Below are 24,972 nucleotides of genomic sequence, written 5' to 3'. Positions count from 1 at the left end.
ATTCCACGGCATCATTTTATTTCTGTATTCTTTTTCTTTTTTATTCATTTTAATAAATATTACTTATTTTTTTAATTCAATTGATCATTTTTTAATCTCATTTCTTGTTTTAAAATAAATTTTATCTTGTATTTTCTTTATCATTTACATTACCCTTCAAAAGTTTAGGGTCACTTTCTCATTCTTTATTTATTTATTTTTTTCACATTTTAGAATAATAGTAAAGTCATCACAACTATGGAATAATAGAAATGGAACTATGGGAATTATATTGTGACTGAAAAAATCCAAAATAAATCAAAACTGTGTTATATTTTAGCATCTTCAAAGTAGTCACACTTTGCCTAGAATTTGCAGACATGTACTCTTGACATTTTCTCAAACAACTTCTTGAGGTATCACCCTGGGATGCTTTTTAAACAGTATTGAAGGAGTTCCCATCTATATGCTGGGCACTTAGTGGCTGCTTTTCTTAATTATTCGGTCCAAGTCATCCATTTCAAAAACTTTTTTATTTTTTTAATAAAATTTTAGTTTTGTAATTAAATAAATTAATATGCTGGCACAATTATATTTTTGTCTACAAAACTCATTTCAAACATTTAAGCATACGCCTTCAGATCAAAAGGTTTTAAAGATCATGAGAAACATTTCAGGCAAGTGACCCCAAACTTTTTAACGGTAGTGTATATGTAAAGTACTTTGAATTGCCATTGTGTATGAAATGTGCTATATTTTGCCTTGCCTTGCCTAAGACTTTAAAGATGTTTCCCGAACGCTCCCCATCTACATTGGTCAGACAAAAAGATAGTCCCTACTCTAACTCACATAATTGGTCAAGTCAATGTTGTTATGTCAGGATGCTCGAACAAACAGAGCAATATTTTGAAAAAGTGACAGAGCCATTGTTTTTTACACTTTTTATAAAGTCAACATACAAAGGGAGTTTGCATCACTATTCCTAGTTTCCATATTTTAAATACCATTCATGATGTATTTAGGCCAAATATCAAGTATGTGCAGTATAACAAGCTGTCATTCAGTCAATGCTTTTATCCAAAGTTATATTAATATCACCCAAAACTGCTCCATTTTGAATGTGTGTGAACCTCCTCACAATAAAATATACTGTATATTATCAACCAACTATGAATGTAAATTATTATTAAAATTATCAATGCAATTAATTTTCTTTGAAAAATAAGCAGTTTTATTAATAATACACTTCAAATTTTTATCCGTGTCATTTTTGACACATTCTAGGGGGTAAATTCATGTTTGCATTTTAGTGTTAAACAAAGTACTGCCATATTTAATCTGTTCTTCTCATTACAATGATCACTCTTTGAGATTTTAGATATTGACAAGTGGTTTATTCAGCAGGAACGGTGAACAATCTGTCAGTATTTTCATATTTTTTACAGAAAGCAATTGAGCACCAGTAATGAAATCCTCACAATCAAAAAATGCATAATGAAACGATCAGTGCAAGTTATCAATGCCCGGAATGTTTCATTATTTACCATTCCATTCTGTTTCTGTCTCGGTAGTGACATGTTCAGATAAAAACTAACAATAGCAAGTAAAATGAACTATAAAAAGCAAAATAATCTGCCACAACAGTGATATCATACATTACCCACCCCTGTCTGAACCTCATTTTAGAAGCTCTTAAATCTCAGTCCTAGATTCAGTTTAGGAGGAACCGCAACTTAAACAAAAAAAAAAAAAAAAAAAAAAAACGTGTGATTCCTGTAACAATATGCTTCTTAATGTGTCATTCTAATTGAAGATTCAACAAGTACCGGTAGTGCTGCCCAGATATCAACCACAAACCTATATGAATGTAACAAACCTTTCACTAGATATTTAAAATCTTTGGTATTACGTGAGTACCGGTACCACATATATTGCTTTAAAAACTCTTCTGTTAAACATGCACATGATATAATGTTTCTGGGTGGACTGAGCCTATTAAATATGATTCTACATTTTTTCTTTTGTTTCTAATGCTAATTGAAAAGATAATATGCATACTTTTAAAATACTTACTGTCCAGTTCAAGCATAAAAATACACTAAACCCCAAATTTCTGATGAGATTAAAAACGCACAAGGGAGTTGCCTTTTTTAAAATAAAATTTTCCATCTGTTTCATCCTGTTGATTTATGATTTCTCTTTTCGTGGTTAATGTGCTGCTATTTAAAACATAAATAACCTTTTTCATCGCACTGGTGGTGTAATTGACTTAATTTTGGTGTAATGTTCCTAATAAACCTCCCTAGACATATCGATGAGTATAAACATAGGCAGGTGAAAAGAAAAACAACGGCCCTGAATAGACTCGTACTGTGTGAGCCAGGCATCACCTTTGGCCAAATTACTCTACTGTAAGCAGCTGGTTGAACTATCTTGTAACTGTGTCATTACTCAAAGGGAGGGAGAGAGTTGTTCTCTTCTCTGTATTGCATTAAGGGTTGTTTTGCACCATTTCCTTGGTAGTTGCAAATCCATCATAAGTTGTAGAATCAGTGCCAAAATGTCTAAATAAGTGAAAGTAGCGCATGAAAAACTACTTTGTGATAGTCAAAATATTGGTAATGTTGGAGAATTACAGTTCACAGTACTTTCTGGCAAGTTATTTGGCATAGGGTTGATTATTGATTCAAAGTGAGAATGATAATAATAATAATAAAAAGCAATTAACCAGCACAGGTCCGCAATATACATTTTTTCTTGCTATTTTCCATGCTTTCACAGATCTCACAAAAATACTTTTGCTCGCTTACTCTGTTACTTTTTTTGAAATAGCTTTAAAATAAAAAGAGAATATTATTACAATGGTGGCCACAAGGCTGTGCAAAAGGGAAGACCTCCAACATTAAGCCATCTCTGTTTTCTGCCAACCCCTGCAAATAACAAACTACAAAATAGCACCATTATACAGTGGGTTGATTTTTTTATATGGTTCAGCTATATGATGGCATCACATACGATTATGGTTAGAGAAGGCAAAGGATAGTATAGGTCGAGTATAAAGATACAGAGTAGACAGTGTGGGTTGACGTGATCCGTTGGGGTCAGAGAGATTGGGGTCTCCATGCAGAGAGAATGTGCAAATAGCCCGGTCATACTCCACAACCCCAGTGGCAGTCACTTGGATTGGGGTTTAATGGAGCTGGTGAGTATCAGTCCGGCTCACCTGACCAGTCTTTCGCCAAAAAAGATGCAACTTCCTGTACGATAAGCAGTATTCAAAGCAAAATGTGCAACATTTGCTCAGGCCCTGTCACAAATGGTGCACTTGATGTCACTTGCAGTCTCATAGTCTTTGTCCACAACACCATAGGGTATCCCATTTGTCACGTTAGGATTCAGATGGGTGCGCAAGCTTTGCTTCTGTTTTCTTTGGGTGCATACGTTATGATTAGTAGCAGTTTTTGTAGTTGATTTAGTCTTCCCTCTATCTTTCCTGTGCATACTGATATATTGGTGTAAATGCATGCGGATAACTGTTTATCTGACTGGCTTTCACCTCCATTTTTATCTTTAATGAATGAAAAACCATGCATTTAAAATAATTACAAAAGTAACAAAAACCTCCCACACAAAATATAAATAAAAAAACACAAGGTGTTTTTTAGGATGTAGGTCATGATCTGTCAATCCTAAATTGCCATGTAGTGGCCTCTTTGGAGCACCTCTGCACATCTGCATAAGGCTTTTCTATAATCTCCCTTGATCTGGACTTGCACATTACAGTACATCAAATAAGAATAGATTGTTTTTTATGAAACAGTCATCTCACTGTGCATCTGTTTTGCAAGGCTTCCATCCGGTGTAAACTGTCTAGACAGCCTCACTTGTCAGTATGATCTGTCGAACACGATCTGGCTGCGAACTCCTTTCTCAGTGGTGGAGCTTGTAACACATACCCATATGAGATGGCTAACAAGTCTTAGATCAAATTTGCTTTTGAGTTGATAACTGAGATCAACTTGTGCTACATTTGGACTATTTCAAAAATGTATTGTGATGATTCACTGAATAAGTCATTTAATGTTTTGATGTGGATCCTTCTTTTAGAGAAGGCCTTAATCTCTCCTCTCCTAATTCAGTGGAATAAGGACCTCATCAAATTGAATTGGACTAGTGGGGTCAATATTTGGCCACTGGCACTCTTTTTGCCGCTATTAGTATACTCTGGGTTCCACAGTTCATACACAGAGGTAAAATAAGAGTTATCATTTGACTTCATATAGCAGCTAATTTAGTTTGTTTTTCCATCAGATCATTTCCCCCCAGTTTGGAATGGTGTAGTGTATAAAATCATCCTATTTTCTCTCTAGTTGCAAGTTTGCTTTTCTTAACATGAGGCTTATTTGTCCAGTATCTTACTCTCTCTCTTTTTTTTTTTTTTTTTTTTTTTTTTTACAGTGGAGCATGTCCGTGGAGGACCAGGTAAGGCCACACCCTTTCTCTCTTCCCCCGTTTTCTGATGTCCATTAATTTCACTTGTCCTTCTCAACCATTCCCTCCACTGTCCTTTACAAGCGATAGTTTCTGCCCCCTGTGTTTCCTCGGCTCGAATTCTTCTGATGAACGTCCTGAAAATGAATGATAGAAAGAAAGGCAATAAGCATGATCCCCACCCTTTTTTACCAGTTAATTTTTAAGGCTTTTTCATGGACCTTCCTGTTGTTTTGATTCCTGGAAATGGATTTGTTTAATTTTTTTATATAATTTTGATTTATGCTAATTTGCTAATGAATCATTTAGACTTTGAACCATTTTGTTAAATTCATTGAAAAGAAACGACTCAAATGAACGATTCAAGGAATAGTTTACCCAAAAATAATTATAAAAAAATCATTTCTTCGCCCTCATGTGGTTTTAAACCCATACGACTTGGTGCATGGTGTTTAGCGCTAAACAATGCACTGTGAATGAACTTCTCTTATATTGCTAATGGATGTACAACATGATTTTCACTGAAAAATGACTTGTTTCACACCAAAACCTATTGTATCCCTTCAGAAGACTTTGCATGGGCTATTCTCATGGTACTTTTGCCTCCTTTTTGAAGTTTGAAAGTGAATCACTAACAACTTATATTGTTTTGAAAAGATGGACTGGGATATTCATTCAAACATAATTTTTGGTGTTCTGCGAAAGAAAGTCAAATGGGTTTGGAACAAGGGTGAGTAAATTATGACAGAATTCAGATTTTTTTGGTTAAACAATTCTTTTCATTTAAATCGGATATCATTACAATTTTAACTCTTCGCAAGAGCAATTTCTAGCCAATTAAATATTTTAGAGCAGAGCAAAACTAGAAATATGTGCATTAACTATAGAAATTTCTATGACCGTGGGAAACCTGAACTAGTGTTGGTTCAGATCATGAGAAGTAACGGAGACAGAAACGAGAAAGCTGACAAAGGTGAGGAGAACGGCGCTGGGTCTTAAGTCGGCTGTCTGTGCCCATAACAACACAGCTGTTTGGTGAGGGGATTGTTATTTCATAATGCTGAGGAAATGAACTGTCAAAGCAACACATGAAAAGCCTTTACCGCAGCAAGATTAATAAGTGCAATTCACGAAAGCTAAGCTCAGAATGAAACCGCATGCAGGGAGTGAAAGAGAAAGGCCGGCATGTGAGCCCAGGCTTTGAACTCAGCACACAGAAATCTAAGGTGACCTTACATTCAGTTTCCAGCGCATGACGTATGGGTGCAGAAATATGTCTGCGGAGAGCCTATGCAGGTCTACCACAAAAACCACTTAGGCAGTTCACTTGCTAATGGTTTTCTTTTTCAAGACAGGAATTCTGAAAGCACTTAAAAGGATGGCCCACATTTGGGCAGCAGGGGTGAGAGATGAGCTGCTTTTTCCTCATGACTGTACTACAGCACAATGTACCGGTGTTAATCTCATAGCTCTGCAATGAGTTAAAGGAATAGTTCTCCCAAAAATGAAAAATCTGTCATCAATAACTCTTGTGTCGTTACAAACCCATATGACTTTCCTCTGTGGAACTCAAAAGGGAATAATTTATTGAAAATCTCATTGGCTGAATTCAATACAATAGCAGTAGAGACTGACTTACTTTCATGCTTTAATGGTTAGTTTACCCTCATGCCATACCAGATGTGCATGACTTTCTTCTGATGAACACATTCGAAGATTTTTTTAAGAAGATCTCGGCTCTGTTGATCCATATAATGCAAGTGAATGATGGCCAGAACATTGATGCTCCAAAAAGCACATAAAGGCACCATAAAAGTAATCCACATGACTCTATTGGTATATTCCATGTCTTCTGAAGCGATTTGATAGGTGTGGGTGTGAAACAAAGCAATATTTAAGTCCTTTTTTAATATAAATTCTCCTCCCTGCCCAGTAGGTGGTAATATGCACAAAGAATGTGATTCACCAAAAAACAAAAGAAGAAGAACATGAAAGAGAAAGTGGAGATTTATATTAAAAAAAAAAAGACTTAAATATTGATCTGTTTTTCACCCACACCTATCATATTGCTTCTGAAGTCATGGATTTAACCACTGGAGTCGTATGGATTACTTTTATGCTGCCTTTATGTGATTTTTGGGCTTTCAAAATTCTGGCTACCATACACTTGCATTGAATGGACCTGCAGAGCTGACATAATCTTCTAAAATTCTTTGTTTGTGTTCTGCAGAAGAAAGAAAGTCATACACATCTGGGATGGCTTGAGAGTGAGTAAATGGTGAGAGAATTTTCCTATTTAGGTGAACTATCCCTTTAATAAAGCCTCATTGGTTAAAAACCTCATTGGTTTGGTTTGGTCACGAGACGTGCAAAAGGTTGGCTGTTATTGTTGTAGCCGTCATTTTGAATTTTGGCTCCGTTTACTGTGCTGTTTGCTGTTTTGATTTGATTTGAGAGTGAAAAACAAATTATTAGACATGGATTAATGAACTACTGTACTTTTAATGTGATTTTGGGTGCTGTTTACTGCCATTGTATTGAATTCAGCCCCCCAAAAATAAAATTGTTAATAAATTATTAAATACTTTGTTAGTAAATGATGACAGAATTCTGAACTATTCCTTTAAAACTGCCTCAGTGTAAGAAATTGCACTCCATTTATGGTGTTATTTGAGCATTCAAGCTCAATGATATTGTCATGCACACAAACAGCATAGTTAACAATGGCTCGCTTTCAGATTGATGGAAGACATACCTTACAGGAGGAGTGGCTATGTCCGGGTTTCTGCAGAGGAACACAATCAGTTAATACATTACATGTATATACATTTATAAAACAGTTTAAACATTAATTAAGTCATTTCTACATACAGACATCTGTTCATTTTTTTAAAAAATAGCTAAATCTCTAATTAATAAGACAATGTGGCAACCTGCATCCACTAAGAATATTATGGAATTTGCTTTAGGGTTGCACAAGTTAGTGGAGTGGGATCCAAAAGTCTGATACCACTATTGAAAATGCTTCTATTTTGCATTTCTGTAATTTAATACAACATTTTTCATGTCAAATTATATGATCTGCACAACAATTTGACAGAAAAGTTGAATTGAAAAATGTACATGAATTTCTTAGTATTTGGTATGTCTCCATTTTGCTTTTAAGGGATAGTTCACCCAAAAAAAAAAAAAATGATCTCATAATATACTCACCCTCATGCCATCCCAGATGTGTATGACTTTCTTTCTTCTGCAGAACACAAATTATGATTTTTAGAAGAACATTTAAGCTCTGTAGGTCCATACAATGCAAATTAATGGGTGCCAAAAATGTTGACGCTCTAAAAAGCACATAAAGGCATCATAAAAGTGATCCATACAACTCCAGTGTTTTAATCCATACCTTTAGTTGTGATATGATAGGTGTGGGTGAGAAACATATCAATATATAAGTCTATTTTTGCTAGAAATTCTTCTCCCTGCCCAGTAGGAGTCGATATGCATGAAGAATGTGAATCACCAAAAACATAAGTAGAAGAATGTGAAAGTGATCTGTTTCTCACCCAAACCTATCATAGCACTTCTGAAGACATTTATTTAACCACTTAGAGTCTTATGGAGTACTTTTATGCTGACTTCAAAATGTTGGCACCCATTCACCTGCATTGTATGGACCAAAAGTTTATTTTACAAGAAATTAATCTAAAACTCTTAATTTGTGTTCAGCAGATAAAAGAAAGTCCCATCTGGGATGGCATAAGGGTGAGTATATGATGAGAGAATTTTCATTTTTGGGTGAACTATTTCTTAAAAGACACCATGCACTCAAGCTGAAATGGACTCCACAAGTTTGTACAAACCTGACGATCCATGTAATTACAGCATGATTTGAGAATGTTCCAATGAGCATCTTTTGTGCTTCAATTGATGCAAAGAAATCTGACCTATGTACAAAGGAATTAACATGGTCAAATTTACAATTTTGATTATTTGATTACTTACCTAGTAATAGTGCTGAATCTTAAATATTTCTTCTGCATTTTATGTCATAATTTTTTTTTTTTTTTTTTTTTTTTTTTACATTTGTCAAAATCCTAAAACTAACTACCCTGCTTAAAAAAAAAAAAATAAAAAAAAAAAAATAGATTTTTAATGTGATCCAAGAGTTTTGGACCCCACTCTAGACCCCAGTTTTGTTATACAACCAGTGTGATCACAGTACCCGAATGATCATCTGTATTTCTTTTGCCCACCTTTGGTGTCCTTGGGATATCTGTGTGCCGTTGTGCTCGTAGAGATCGTGGAGCTTTGCCTGGCTTCACAGGCGCGCAGTACATCTCGAGCCGTCGCAGTTCGCAGCTCTGAAAACAGCATTCGTCCACGATGCCACGGTTGTGCGACCGTCTCGAACTAGGCCCATATCCTGTCGGTTTGCCTGTTGGGCACACAAGAGGAACCTCTAAGAAACTTTAATCCGTCTAATCCACATACAAAAAAGCAAAAGCATTCCTAAATCTTTGCCGTGAGGGAGCACCTGTGGTTAAATGGCGAGCTCAAGTTTAGTTTTACCCCAGGTACATTAAATAAAGCCTGTCATCACCTTGAAGTTATCCACCTTATCCATTTTATTTTTGGCATGGTACCAGCTTGTGAGGAAAAATTATGGCCCGCGATGTCATGCACCGAATTGCTAAATCTCTAAAACTTTCCATAGTAACCCATGGCTAAGCACCTGGTCATGCTCGCTGTAATAGCTCAGTGTAGTAGCCAGACCGTGGCTCTGATTATTCAGACTGTATATGAATGACATGAATTTCTTCAGAGAGAAATTTACAGGGTATCACTTTGCACAGAGCAGACTCTTTTTGGCAAGCTACCCAGTTAAATGGAGGTCACACTCACCCAAATGTTAAGAATATCACGTTTTGCAGTTTCAAACTTGATATCTTTAAACTAGTCCACTGGTTTGGGACACCAAGTCTGGCCCCTGTGGGGTCAAATCAACCTACAGAGCAAACTCCCATGCTGCACAAATTGCACCTGGCAAGCTGGTTCATCCGTGGAGATCTCAGCACCGCTAAGAAGAATCACATCTCCAGAAGACCATGATGAACTAAGAACATTCCTATGATCCTGTAATTGCTGCTGCTGAACTAGGTGATAATTACTCATGTGAAAGCATAGAAATCATGGGAATACATTTTATGTGCTGCCAATGAGGTCAAAGCACTATTATGTCCTAGACATTATGTTTAACGACAGGTTTAAGCTACTTAGACATATATAATTCAATATTTGGGTTGTCCAGGCCCTGACGAGGGCACTGTAGCACCAAAGGATTTATGTTGTAGGTACATCTGAGTAACTTTGTGTTTCTTTCGCCCTGTCCCCAATCTCATGGTGGCCTTAATAAATATCCCACTCATCACTCACCTTGGGCAATATAGCTCCGATAGGCTTTTCCCTGTTACCAAATGAAATAATAATAATAATTTAATATGGCATTTACAAGGAGGAAATGCCTTTCCCTTTCAGAGTTAATAGCATTTGGCTCGCAGAGCTGCCAGCGCTGACAAAATGCATTAACTTCTGCTTTGCACTTGCTGCACTCTGACAGTGTTGTTTCGGAAAGAGAGGGGCTCTAATTCTGACAAAGGTGCATCCTTACAGACTGTATAACTCTTGGGTGCAGAGCAGTTCTGTGAGATCTAGGGGGCGCTGTTTTCTTCACCAAGTATGACTGAGCTCTAAGCCTCCTGAGAGTTTTATGTTGGACTCTGCAGTGGTGGAATTGCATTTGCACACTCATTTGGGCAAGTGTTTAGTCTAATGCTAAGGTGTGAGACTGATCACTCTGTCAGTTCAGCAACAGTAGGTCGATAGTTTTGCTGCTAAAATCAGTCTGTGCTTACTGAAAATCAAATAACTACCCCCAGTGGCCGAAGCTGGAAGTGTTGTTGAGCAAATGGCATGTGTGAACTGTATTTTTAGAAGTAAATTATATAATGCAGTATATAGGAATATATATTTTATTAACTCTACCCCCTAACCCTAAACCTAATTCTCAGTGGAATAAAAATGTAATTTTTGAGTGAAAATGCAACCTCTTAATAAAGCTGACCATTGTTTGTGAACGCAATTACTTCCTAGTTTGCACGGGACTAGAACACATGTCTCGAAGGTTGTGTAATTGTCACTCCCCCAGCCTCAAGAGGTGCACTAGCGACTGACGCTAGAGGCTGTAGCCTTTAGCCTCCTTGGTAGCACACCCACCTCCCATGCTGGAGACGCCAGTTCAGATCCCGTTCGGAGCGGGTCGAGCAGGACCAGTTACAGTGGTGCCGTGACCCAGATGAGAGTGAGGTTTAGGGGGTTGAGTGTAACGGGAGCCAGCTGGTACGTGATAGCTGTGCAGTGTGTGTAAAACCTCACTCCCCTGGCCTCAAGAGGTGCACTAGCGACTGACGCTAGAGGCTGTAGCCTTTAGCCTCCTCATTAGCGTACCCACCTCCCATGCCGTAGACGGCGGTTTGGATCCCGTTCGAAGCGGGTCGAGCAGGACCGGTTACGGTGGTGCTGTGACCCAGATGGGAGTGAGGTTTAGGGGGGTTAGTGTAACGGAAGCCAGCTGGTATGTGATAGCTGTGCAGTGTGTGTAAAACATCACTCCTCTGGCCTCAAGAGGCGCACTAGCAACTGACGCTTGAGGCTGTAGCCTTTACCCTCCTCGTTAGCACGCCCACCTCCCATGCTGGAGACGGCGGTTCGGATCCCGTTCAGAGCAGTTCGAGCAGGACCGGTTACAGTGGTGCCATGACCCGGATCGGAGTGAGGTTTAGGGGGGTGAGTGTAACGGAAGCCAGCTGGTCCGTGACAGCTGTGCAGTGTGTGTAAAACCTCACTCCCCTGGCCTCAAGAGGTGCACTAGTGACTGATGCTAGAGGCTGTAGCCATTAGCCTCCTCGTTAGAGCGCCCGCCTCCCATACTGGAGACGCCGGTTCAAATCCCGCTCAGAGCAGGTCAAGCAGGACCAATTACACTCACTTAGAAAAGAAATAGCATAAGTCTCCTCAATAAGCAGCACGATTTGAGGTAATGTTCACATCCATAAAGGGGTTTAGAACAAACCTAACCCAACAATAATAGTCATGTTTGCCTTAGCAAGTACCACTAATAATCTATTTTAAGTGTTGTGCTTGATTATGTATTACCCAGATTATTATTTACATACCCAGACTCTCACTGTTACAAGCTGTCACTGGTAAGAGATGCTTTTTGTGTTCAAAGACATTCAAAGTCAACTTGAAATGTCAAATTTTCCCTTATGAATGAAGGTTTCCCTTATACAGTATTTGTATGTACCATATTAAAAGGACAGCGAGTTTTAAAGAAAACAAGAGTTATCTTGTGGTAAATCAATCAATTGCATTGTCACAAATTATCAAAACTGCTTTCTGAATGATTATCTGATCCCTTTCTAAACAAAAGCCTCTCAAATTAACATCTGCTGTTTTCCTCAAAATAGCTCATATGACCCTTCATTAAACAGGTGCAATAAACAACAAGAGAAGCTCTTATAATGCAGTGTAATCGGTTTAAATGGGTTTTAGAGATTTTAAGTGCTGATTTTTAAGAGGTCATAATTATTATCCCAAAATAAGGTGTTATTGTGGGATACGCCATGAACATAGAAGGAAATAGCCTTTAAAGTCACTGGTTACAGGTCTGTTTTCATGTTTTTGTCATTACGTAGGGCAGATTAGTAAAACTGTTAGTTTGTTTTTTTATCATCCATATAAATTGTCCACAGATTAAATCATGCATTATTGTTGCTTTATGGGATAGGGATAGATTATCTGTCCATTCAGCAGACAATCCCCTCCCTCAGTAAAACTATCAACCCATTCACAGTATAGAGAGAGAACTTTCAAACCTGAGCAAATTACCTCCTTGTCTCCATTATACTGATTAAGATTGCTTATACTGATGTTTACCCCATTGAAAATATGTCCAGGTTGGTTTATGCTGGTTTGGTACAGGTACGCAATGACATTTACTAGCGCTAGTGATCTCACTGGGGAGCCGTTAGTGGTCAGAGGGGGAACCCAATGAGACAGACAGTAGAAACAGTTCCTCTTTGTGGTGTATAAAGTATGGATGTGCAAAACAACATATTTTAGTAGGTGACAGTAATCAGATGTTTTTATTAAGGGGCGTTCACATAGGATTCCTGCTTGCATTCAAAAACAGATGTATGGAGCACAACAGAATGAAACAACCTTAACACTAATCCAAACAATTAAAAATATAAGATTCAATGTAACAAAGTCCTTTTGTACTGAAACTGACAGATAAATAACATGCATATCAGGAACATTATTTTATGCTCGTAGCAGGTGAAATAAACTCCTATATTTTTTATTATTATTTATTGGACATCTAGATAATTTATTGGACATCTAGAGTAGATAAACTTTTTGACCTCATTAATCAATTTGATCAATGAACAACTAATTGACCAACCTTCTCATCCATAGTCTAAAAGTTCTCAACAGCTATGGAATGTTTTGCTTATGTTGAAATGTTTGAAACTGACAAACATGAGGCATTGTCTTGCCAGACGCTTATATAGTTTTGATTGGATTTTAGCTTTGCCTTCAGAAAAGGTCAAATCTTTTTATTTTGGGTTTTATAGGTAAAAATCACCTTCCTCTTAGTAGAGAAGTGCTGCACCCATGAGGCCTTTACAGAATGCCTAGTGCCTTCTGCAATGTACTCATGTCCAGTAGAACAACAGGGAGGGAGGGGGCATCCTGATCATCCTGTAATCCCCCATAATCCTGTACTGCTCTAGGACAGTAGCCAAGTTTATGTGTTTGTGCTGTTTGTGTGTTCTCCTCGCCAGCTGCTTCAAACATAATGAAACCAGACAAACAGAACTGTGAAAAGAAGGCTTATCAGTGATGTTTATGATGTTACTTCAATTAATTTTGACTATCTTTTGCCTTTCATCTTTGCTACTGAAACCAGCAATCATTGCATCATTAATTTATTAGAAATTCTTTTCAGCCTGATCTCATGAACATTACGTAACAGAAGCAATGTTTTTGCAAAACCAAATCACATGCCTTTTTACACGTTTGGTTGCAGTTTCCAAGTGAAATGTCCAGTAGGGGGTGCCAAAAGCAAGTAAAATGTTGTTGTAATCAGACAAGGTTTTTAAGTTAAATATTACATGGAGGTGTTAATGAGTAAAACGCACCTCCCTAACCTATAACTTTAATCTAAACCTAACCTATAGTGATCTAAAATCAAATGAGAGGTAGACATAAAACAGACATCCTTACCCTTAACCAACGCCTAAACCTAAATGAAAATGTCCAAAAACAAAATGACAAATGAAAAGCACATTTTCTAATGCAACCACGTCATCTTGTGTCGATTCTATGACTGTTTCGTCTAACGTGTCAGCTTGTGTGCTTGGCTGGTCTCCAACCGTATACTTCAGAGTTCAAAATTCAACACTATGAGGTGACCTACCTCAGAAGCTAATCACACTGGAATAATTGTGTAAATGTAGGTGAGTCTGTAATACAAGCATTAAAATAATTTTTTTTTTTTTTTTTTTTTAATGATTGAATGTTATAGTAAAAGAGTTTCAGTATCATAACATAGCAGTGTGTGAGTAAAAGCGCGAAAAATATGTGTTTATAAAGCCATAATCTGCTGTTGTACTCGTGGTTTGTGTGAAAGTGAATAAAACACACAGTTGTTGTAGTGCCTCCAGTGTTAATTTCACCAGGAAACTGCGACGAAGCATAGAATTCGGCACATAAAAGTCAGTTTGCGTAAATTTAGTTATAGTAACATTCATTCTATGAGACTGGGTTGATTCCTTTGAAGCGTCACAGAAGAGTAGGGTTGGGAATGTGAATGTTGTTCTAAAAAATTTAATTAAAATGATTGTCATTATGTTTGGTTCTATTAACAGTTCATGAATGTTTGCAATGTCCCATGATGCAGACTTTTTGTTTTTTGATGTAAACATGCGCTAGACAGACGTCTTCAACCATTGTGCTGCGTCTTGCTGTTTTTCAGCATCTCTTGCTGGAGTGCTGCATTTTTTAGACACTGTGTAAAGTTCAAAAGATTGTCAACTTTTTAAAAACACGTCTTGAGGCACCTGTGTTCTGTAATATTTGTTGTGCTGCTTCTAGGTTTTTTATTTTTTTTTATTTTTTAGTGTGAATGACCCTTGTAGAGTTTCCTGCACTGTTATTCAGCTTCTATACATTACTACTAATCTACAGTGCCACAAACTATTTATGTTTTTGCTGAGATGTGAGTTTCTCAAACTCTTTTTTTTAATTGATCAAAAAGACTCACAAATCAGTCTCATTTGATCATTTGATCATCATTATGTCCATCTCAAAATTAACCAAAAACTGAACTGGGTTATGTATACTTTGGGCTTGTAAGACTTAAATTAGTGTAATAATTATTGATTGTTTGTATGTTAAAGTGTTCATTAATATTTATTCATTAATAAATAAATAAATAAGGGCTGTTTTTAAACTGGTTTTCCAAACACTCTGCCAAACTTCCACTGGTAAGACAAACAGAAGCCTATAGTTGTCTCTGCATATTTGCAACTTTAGTAATAAGAAACATTAGTATGGTACCAAAAATAATATTGTTTTTGTTAAGTTTTGTCTATTACAGTAGTTAGGACGAATTATTTCCTCAAAAGTGCTAAATGAATCATTAATGTAGTTCACTCGCCATCCGGGTGCCAGACTAGAGATATCGGTTTAACAGATTAATCGGGTCGATAGTTGCTTTTTGGAACTATCGTTATTGGCAAAAATCTATGCAGATAGTTGCAGATAGTTTTTTCATAATTTCAGCATTTCAAAATAAGACTCCACGGTGTGTTTTGGGCTTGTTTATATTTAAAAGTTCTGCGTTATGCACCAAATCTTCATCTTTTCTGGTTATTTTGGGGATTTTGGTTAAACAATAAACTCGTTGTCTGTGCCCGTCATAGTAAGGGAAGAATAAGAATTTTTTTTTGACATTCTATAAATCAGTTTTAAAAACTATCGGCTAATTGGTTATCTGCTTTCCCCACCACCTTAGTTATCGGTATCAGCAAAATCCACTATCAGATGACCTCTGTGCCAGACCATAGCAGATTCTTCTGAATCTGTAAGAGCAGCTCCTTGTCTGCACCCACTTTTAGATGAATTCTGAATTTCCAGCACAGATGGAGCTAAACTACTGTACTGACTCCAAACTGAAGTCTCTCTTCTCTCCTGCTCTGCCAAAACTTTTCACATTCCCTGTGCGTGGAGAAAGGGAATGCATCATGGGAGGTGAACGGCGCTGCAAAACGACTGTACAAATGAGAGACTATTTTCTCTACAGAAACACTCTTGTCCACTAGGTGCCCCTCTTAATGAGCAAAGTTGGTGTGCTCACAGTGTCTAAAAGTAGTCCAGCTTTGTATTATGCTGTATCATCACTCATTCCAGAGTTTCGCTCCTCTGTAATAACCCCTTAGAACTGAAGACAATCTGGGATGAGCTGCTGCTGAGGCGTTTCAAAGACAACGAACTGAGGATTTCTAGGTCAGGCTAATAATTGGAAAAACTGACTACACCGTGGATCTTTTCTTTTCCCCCATCTCTTTTCTCTTCTTCTTCTTCCTCTCCTCTGTATTTCTCTTTCCAAAGACCACAGTTTGTTTCAATATAGGATTTTCCACAGAGTTGTATTTCACCTTATATCAAGATAATGCAATCTGAAGTTTTGAAATGTGAGTGCAGTTCCATTGGCAGTGACAAGGGCACTAGAGAGTGACTCATTCAGATGGGCAGAACTGCACACTGTGTCACTAGTCAGAATGCTGCTTATATGGGATGCCAAGCTTAAAGGAATGGTTCAGCCAAAAATGAAAAGTCTGTCATCATTTACTCAGCATCAAGTTGTTTCAAACCAATATGACTTACTTTCTTCCGTGGGACACAAAAGGAAATGTTAAGCAGAAAGACAGTCTTAGTCGCCATTAACTTTTATTGCATGATTTCTCCATACATTGAAAGTTATTGATGACTGAGACTGTCATTCTGCTTGATATCTCCTTTTTATGTTCCAGAAAGAAAGCCATGCAGGTTTGAAACAACATTAATGATTTGATTTGAGAGTGAAAAAGATTTTTTTCAGTTTGTTCTCTACACAGAGTGATTGTATGGCTTCACAAGACTTGGAATACACTGCATGTGTTGTATTTGCTACTTTTACTGTAAAAGTAGCAAATACCACTTACACACACACACGCACACACACACAAAAACTGATTCCACAAAAGAACATAAGTCACATGGTGAGTAAATAATTACGGAATTTTCAATTTTGGGTGAAGTATCCCTTTAAAACAGAACGGAATTTTGACAGAATGAAAACTAAATAATAATTTTAGTTTGGTTTGTGCATCTGTACGTTCATGCAAGATTTTTTATGTCTATGATCATCAAAAGATCTGTATAAAATCATCTATTTGCTCTTCACTGAATCTGTCATGATGATGCAATGATTTCACGGAAAGTTCAGATTAACATAAACCTATTTATTTTGGGTTCTTTACTGACAAAACAAACACGTGGCCACTGACAACCATAAACGATCCAGCCAGCTCCTTTGTGACCACTAAAAGCTCAAATGTTGTTGACTGGAAACTTCAAATGTCAACTCTAACTTGAAGTTCAATCTTGCCTTGCTTTTCAAGTAAGGTAATAAAATTTGGCTCCTTAGAATCAGTGGGTTTTATCCACTTGTCAAAATAATCACATCATATGTCAGTAGCACAAAACTCTCATACATCTGCGAGTCATTTTCACATCATAAATATCTCACTGGGTTATTTCAACACATAACAATATATGTACAAACATGACAGCAGCACAGTCACAATGTGATGTAACTGATACCATTAACTGATCACTAAAATAAAATGTCATGTAGTTACACAGAGCAATTGATTTTTCTGGAAAATTGCAAAAGTCCAGATTACAAACTTTTCTCTGAGCCAAATGGAATCTGGTTACGGTACATTATACAGCTTGAGCTATCTAGCTTCCCAGCCTTTAAGGGACAGTTCAAGCAGAAATGAGAATTCTGTAATCCCTTACTCACCCTAATGTTTTTTTATTATTATTCTGTGGAACACAAAAAGAGCTATTTGGCAGAATACCCATGCTGCCCTTTTCTAAAAAAATGCATGATAATTTATCCTGTCAAGCTCCAAAAATGCACTGTAAAAGTAATCTTTACAATCTCATTCACATTAGCGCCATATTTGATTTTTGACATGAATGAAAATGAGGCTGTGATGCATAGACTCACAGTCTCTTGAATGGTATTCAAAATGAAAAGCTGTATAAACCTCCTAGATCATATCTAATTTTCCACAACTTGTGTTTTCTGGGGTTTTTGGTCTACTGAAATTTTTGGGAAAGAGGTTTTTTCAATGTTTTATCAGCAGAACGATCCAAAACACTTTAAACAGCAGTAAAACCCATTGAAGAGACTATTAGTCCTTACAGCCTTGTTGTCATTCCTGTCAAAAATTAAAGACGGCGCTACTGTGAAAAAGGTCCATAGTCTAAGGTCAGTACTCTTTTGAAGCCATACAATAGCTTTATGTGAGGAACAGACTGAAATTAATTGCTAACTTACATGCAAGTCTGTTTCTCACTCAAAGTTATTGTATGGCTTTAGAAAATTTGCAATATAACGTTGTATATTTGCAACATTAATTTGTATGGGCTACTTATATGATGAGTTTTTGTCCTTTTTGGATCCATATCATTGTTTGGAAAAGAGCAGTATGGACAATCTGCTAAATATCTCCTTTTGTATTCCACAGAATCAACAAAAATACAGGTTTCGAATTACATAAGGGTGAGAAAAGTAAAAGCCAATTAGAGATGTTTTTCCATTTAAGAAAGGGTGTGCCAGTCCTTTAAAATCACCTGTGTTCAAACAACATATTAACACTATTGGTAGTAAGCAAAAGAGATGACTGTCAAACACATCAACATGAAATAATAAAGATTACACCTCAACTAATTGCCTGATCAAGATAGGAACAGCGCAGGTATCATAAAGGCAGAGACGGACTGGCCATCTGTAGAACTGGGACTTTTCCCGGTGGGTCGGCCGTGATATGCCAAAGTGGGCCGCGATAAGATGAAGGGGGCCACAAAACGGTGACGCGATTTGCAGAAGGGGACAGTGAAACACATTGTCACTCCGGTAAACAACTTCACATCCACCACCCACCCCCCCATCAAGGTCTAGAGCTCCTGTATCTCTCTGCCTAAAGCCGACAGGGACATCCCAAGACTCAACTCTACTGGCTCATGGAAAATGGGAGATTTAAGTGTGGATTCAAAGTGGTTTTTCACTGGGTATTTCCCTCTTCTCTGTTGGAAAAAAGATGTGCACTACATTTATTTGCCCTGCTTTAATCTTGTACCGATTCTTCGCCAAATTCCACCAACCTCATTTTGGGGGCAAAGCAGTTGGCAGATCTACTTGAATGTTAAGCATCAGTCTGGGATTTTTTTCAGCTGCATCTCTGACATTGTGACGGTACACCTTAAAATTGTTTAAAGTCAATGTAATACACCATGAAACAAGATACTGAATGAGAAAAATATAGTGGTGGGACATGGTGCCATCGGGAAATTATTACCTTGTGAAAAGTTTCCGTTACATAGTCTACCAGAATGGAGCCAGGTGGTTGGAGGGGAGGGGTTCAAAAGAGGGATTTGTGACATCAGCCAATAAGGAAAGTCATTTCAGAGACAGAGCAAGTTATTACATTTTCATAAAAGATTACGAAGACATTTTTTTTTTTTTTTTTTTTTTTTATTATTTGGAATTATGTGCACCGATGAATTCTGCACAATAAGACCAAGAACGTGCATTAAATTTTTTTTATTTCATGTTATGATTTATGAATGCCATTCTTTATTATGTAAAACAATAATATTTGTAAAATATGGCAATGAAGCTGGAAAACGAAGCAAAACAAGTGAAAAGGTGCAGAAAGTAGAAAATATTCTAGAAAATTGCACAGGAATACATGAAAACTGATCCCTTATTTATGAGTGGCGCATTAGTGCTGAGAGAGAGAGAGAGAGAGAGAGAGAGAGAGAGAGAGAGCAGCACTTGATGAATAAATAAAATGTGCACTTACTGAAATAAAAGCCCCTGTCTCCACACACAAACTGCAGCGTGTCAACAAGCTCCGCCCCGCACAGCGTCTCCGGCCCCGCCTCCAGTGTCGCGGGAGTCAACGCGATGACGCACAGCACCAGCGAGAGGGCGTGGGTGCACGAGAGACAGCGCATGGTACACTGCATCCAAGTGAGAGAGGGATAGAGACAGGGAAATGTTTGTAACATCTGCTACGAAACTTCCAGGTGTTTGCATTTCAAACTCAGTTAGGCTACACTGTAAAAAGTGGTACCTGCAACTGCAACCTCATGCAGCCTGATCTAACCCTTAAAAAAAAAATTGTTCGCGTAACCTAATGTATTCAGGTTTATTCCGTGATTTTGGGTTTAATATAATGTGGTGTTACCACAGGAAGCACACTTTAGGTAAACATTTAATAATCTCTGCTCATCCCGTATTGATAATCTGACAACAGACCAATAAATGTACAAACCAAAAAAAGTTCATTGTTCAATGCACCTGTCTGTACATTGAGGTTGGACACGTGCGTTTTGCGAATGGTGACGGTGAGCGCTCGAGTGTCTCCCAATCAGAAACCCCGCTTTATTCCAGTTAAACTCAAATTTTTATGACTACTTAGAGGTCAGTTTCCTACATCCGTGCGCACCCAATCTCGCTAAAATAAAGACGCATGTTATTGCGAGTCACTTCTCCAGAAGTCGTACGAACAGTGCACTTGAAATGCCTCCAGCGCGCGCTTATTTCTCGCCTCTAATCTCGCTTGTAATGAACTCAGTGTCCGGTAAAAGAATAACGCTTTTGTAAGCCTTGCAGATTTGGATATCTTGGATAGAGCACTGTGGTTCACATACAGATCTGTGAGATGGAACTGGAAAGCTGAAAAGCCGCCAAACCCAAAGAGGAAGCAATTTACATAATAAAGAGAATATAATCGGACACTTGCGCAACGCATTCAACCACACATCTCTCAAGTATTCCACAAAAAAACCCATCTGGGGGTTAATATCACTCTCGAAAATGAAAATATTTGTGATAGTCCAAACCCTAATTCATGTCGAGTCAGCAAGATTTACTTTTAAGGGTCGTGAAATATCCAAGTTGGCGACTACAACACTTGTGCACTGCGCAAATGAACTCCCTGGTGTATCAAGATATGACTCACCATGCACATCATGCAATCTCTCTTATATATTTAAAGTCTCAAAAGTTTGACATAATACAGCTGTCAGATCATTTCTGTCAAATCATTTAGCATGCACAGTCTTACAAATGTCAAAATGCCGACGTGCGTCTTAAGATGCTGATTTGGATTTATGCATCTGAAATACTATGGATAATCCTATTTAAAATTCGGTGCATATTATCCTGAAAAATAATAATAACTCCTGATTTTTGTTTCTGTATTATAGGTAATCACTCCTCTGAAAAAAAAAAAAAAAAAAAAAAAAAACAGTCATTGTACCCTAAGTCCAAGGTGCCTATTTATAAGTTACCTTAAAGACATCACACCAATGCCCCTGGAAGAAATGACCGCTAGACATCCCCATGGGTCTCCTGCAAAAGCCCTGCAAAAACGAACTTGTTTGAAGTCATTAAAAAGCGAGAAAGAGGATGAGATGCGGACAATGTCAAATCTCAATATTCCGACTTTGTTCCATTGCGCAGTCTCGTTGTGGAGAAGTGAGATTTGGCAAACAGGAGACGGATTTGAAGAGAAAATCCCTCACATTTATCTACATTACAGAGACATTTTCAACAGGAAACAGCTGGGGCAGCATTTGCCTTCTCCTCTCGCTAAGTTACTCATTAAGGATTTTGGGCACACTTTCAAATAACGTCATCTATTTCTTAGAATAGATCTGAATTTTGATCTTTCTAGGACTTTAGTTTAAACAGAAGAGAGTTACCGTGCCACCCGCAATGTTTTACAAAAGATTGGGGGTATTCAGGGAGAGAGAGAGGAAGGGGAAAAGGCGGGTTTTCTCTAGGGAGAATATGATAAACAGTAGTGAGGTTTCAGAAAGGACAGAAGTTGATTGCAGAGACACTCCCATGCGTAATTTGGACGGTGTCTTCATCTCTGTATTCCCAGCAGGACCTGTCAATGGGTCTGTTCCAAAATCTAGTGAGCTGTCTTCTATGGCAGCATCCTTACTGAATTGTAGCCTCAAAAGTGAGCGTTTTGGAACGCACTTGCAGGCTGTAACTCCGCGCGCAAATTTGATTGATTTCAATACAGGTAACGCGAAAGGAACGGTGCAATACTCTAATAACCATAAACATACATAGTGAACATACATTTGGGGTAAAAATCGTCAGTTTTCTATTTGAATCGATACTTTTCCAAATTGAGTGGACTATAATATTTAAAATCAAAATTTATGTCGCTATCTTGTATTTTTTTATTTTTTTTTTAATTTTATTTATTTATTTATTTATTTTTTAAGTCATTGGAAAAAGAAAAAGAAAAATCCCAGGAAAGGATACATAGTCTACAGAACCCTTCTAGTAAGGGGAGCCTACAAGCGTATACCATAATACAGCACAACGCTGCGGTCCCATAGACATTCTATGTCTGTACAGTGGCGAGGAGACAAGAAGAGGACATTCTTTTTGAATGATGTCTATGGAGGAGAAGCTTCAGTGTGCTGAATAAACTGCTTTTGTGAGGAAACAGCTCATCACTTAATGAACTGACCACCTGTCCGCTAATCTTCAAAAAATTTTTATACTAAACAATGCTTTTGATATAACCTATGTGTGGAGTGTGTTAAAATGACTGTTTTATGAGAGAATTTGTATGGTATCCGCAAACGGTGACATGGGCGCCTGCAGAATTTCATCTGAGGGTATGCACAGAAATCTGCCTAATGTAACCTTAGGGGGCATGCTCCCCCATGAGATTTTTTTGTTGTCAAAAACAGCACCAAAGCATTCAATTCTGGTGACTTTGAGAGAAGCATTTTTTTTTTTTCCCCGAGTATGAGTAGTCTTCATGTAATTTTTGGCTAAAACATTTCTTCCAGTAACCGTTCAGAACAAATGCGTTCTCGCGCTAAAAAAAGCATAATGCACCATAACGAATAGAGCAGAACGCAGGTGTCTCGGGACATGTTTTTCTCCAGTGAGAGATGCTAAAAACACAGTGAAATGTGACACAGTTGTCAAAAAACATCCAACTAGAATGTTTACACGGAAAATGATTGAAAAACAGTGCGAGCGGATTCAAAAACACATTCGGTTTGAACAACCCCTTGTTCACATAACACAGCACTAGCTGAAGTTTCTCAAAATTACCTCTCAGAAAGACAGCCTTTTGTTTCAGCTGATTGTAGTTAAATTTCCACTTTATCCAGCGCTGTTGTTCTGTTCGTAAATATCCCGATACTGTTTTAATCTGTGAGAAACTGCTCCAAATGATTCAGTGAGAGAGCGCTGCTTACAAATTGTACTGTACTAAATCACGATTCGATTCAGACCATTTTGCAAGCCCATTTCACCAATTCACTGAAAAGAACCGACTCAAAAGAATTATTCATTCACAAATGAATGTTAGCCTAAATGTTTCTCAGGTCAGTCGGAGTACTCATGGTACGCACAGTGCATACGGCCGTACAGCTGCAGGCGCCACTGACTGTCGTAACACCCTTCTTGACCGTTACGATCTCTCCTATGATAGAACCGCAGAGGTTGTTATCTCAGTAATTAAAAGAATCTCTGGATACATACTATGCTACCTTTAAGAAGCTTCCACATGACTCGCATCAGCGTTGTTGATTACACCGAAGTGAAGCATTAGCTTCAGCGTTTGCACCTGGTGCTGCGTTGTGCTACCTTTAAGCATTGTAATACGGCTCTCAAAGTTAAAATTATTTTGCCACATTAAAAAACCCGTTGCTGCTGACGTTTTGAAGTGTCAGTCAGCTAATGCTTACCAGAAAATTTGCATATACACAAAGTCTATCTTTACAATGACAGATCTAGCTTAACAGTGTAGTGATTTTAACCAGCCTGGTCTCATGAACACTACATGACCGTGGCAACATCTTTGCAAAACGAAATTATACGTTTGGCTGCATTTTCCCAGTGAAATGTCCAGCAGGGGGGCGCCGAAAGTGAGTGAAATGGTGTCGTAATCAGACAAGGTTTTTAAGGGGAATATTAGATAGTTTTGATGAGTAAAACGTGCCTCTCTAACCTAAAACCTAAAGCTAACCATTAGTGATCTAAAATAAAATGAGTTAGACACAAAACAGACACCCTTACCTTTAACACATTGGAATAAGTTTGTAAATGTAGGTGAGTCTGTAATACAAGCGTTAAAATGTATTGTTTTTAAAATTATGTATTATAGTAAAAGAGTTTCATTATCATAACATAGCAGTGTGTGAGTAAAAGTGCAAAAAATAAGTGTTTATAATGTCATAATCAGCTGTTGTAGTTGTGATTTGTGTGAAAGTGAATAAAACGCGAATAAAACAAAAAGTTGTTGTAGTGCCTCCAGTGTTAATTTCACCAGGAAATTGCCACAAAACATAGAATTCGGCACATAAAAGTCAGGTTACATAAATTTTGTCATAGTAGCCTAATGTTCATTCTATGAGACTGGGTTGATTTTAACAAAAAATTATGCCTCACTAATTTTTGCCTCGCTAATGAGTACAAAGTGTCAACTTTCATGAAGAAATATTGAATGTCTCATTCATTTTATTCATAAAAATGTACCTCATTGTTTTCGAGCATTCAGAAGCGTCATTTAAATTCACCATTTAAATTCACCAAGAGTATCCTAAGACCTTAACTTAAATGAGTCCTCTTATTACTTCTGCATATTACATATCAAAGCAATTGCCAGAACTTTTCCTCCTCTCCACACACTTATTTTCAGTGCTATGCACACCTCATGCTTTCTTGTCTAGCAATCTCCAAAATCGCTCTTTCTGCAACACTTATCATGTGGAGGGCAAAGCGACGCTTGACGCTGGCATTGACGCCCCGGCGTGAGTCATGTGGAAGCTGCTTTAGAATTTGGTCAGAATAAAATATCTTCAAAGGCAACATAATTAAGGTATCTACCTTTTGGAACAGTCTTTGTGTCGGTAGTGCGCCAACGATGCCTTAAAATGCTGCCTCTTGAGGCAGCTCACAAGGTTTTGGAACAGACCAATATCAGCAAATTAATTTTGAGACTGAAACATTTCACCGGCGTTCATCAACGCATGCATTTTAATAAT

General features: G+C 37.6%; 1 protein-coding gene across 1 annotated transcript; it reads right to left on the bottom strand.

Annotated features, from left to right (window-relative positions):
- Positions 1–1,358: 1,358 nt before the first annotated feature.
- On the bottom strand, positions 1,359–21,501 carry LOC127436645 (insulin-like growth factor I, adult form). The gene is made up of 5 exons (XM_051690905.1): positions 21,232–21,501; positions 19,737–19,896; positions 8,724–8,905; positions 7,226–7,255; positions 1,359–4,607 (listed from the first exon to the last, which is right to left on the bottom strand). The coding sequence occupies exons 1-5, from the start codon at positions 21,283–21,285 to the stop codon at positions 4,548–4,550; spliced, it is 486 nt and encodes a 161-aa protein (XP_051546865.1). The 5' UTR covers positions 21,286–21,501; the 3' UTR covers positions 1,359–4,547.
- Between the last annotated feature and the right edge of the window lie 3,471 nt (positions 21,502–24,972).

Source organism: Myxocyprinus asiaticus, chromosome 47 (genome assembly GCF_019703515.2).
Source record: "Myxocyprinus asiaticus isolate MX2 ecotype Aquarium Trade chromosome 47, UBuf_Myxa_2, whole genome shotgun sequence".
Lineage (NCBI taxonomy): Eukaryota > Metazoa > Chordata > Actinopteri > Cypriniformes > Catostomidae > Myxocyprinus > Myxocyprinus asiaticus.
The sequence above is the reverse complement of the archived record's forward strand: the minus strand, read 5'-3'. Positions and strand labels throughout refer to the sequence as shown.

Bases quoted from the DNA above. Each gene is read 5' to 3' on its own strand.
- LOC127436645 (XM_051690905.1), bottom strand. From the start codon at position 21,285: ATGGGGATGTCTAGCGGTCATTTCTTCCAGGGGCATTGGTGTGATGTC. The intron at 7,256-8,723 runs GTGGGCAAAAGA...GTTCCTCTGCAG, and splicing joins ATATCCCAAGGACACCAAAG to AAACCCGGACATAGCCACTC. The intron at 4,608-7,225 runs GTATGTCTTCCA...ATTCATTTTCAG, and splicing joins ATAGCCACTCCTCCTGTAAG to GACGTTCATCAGAAGAATTC.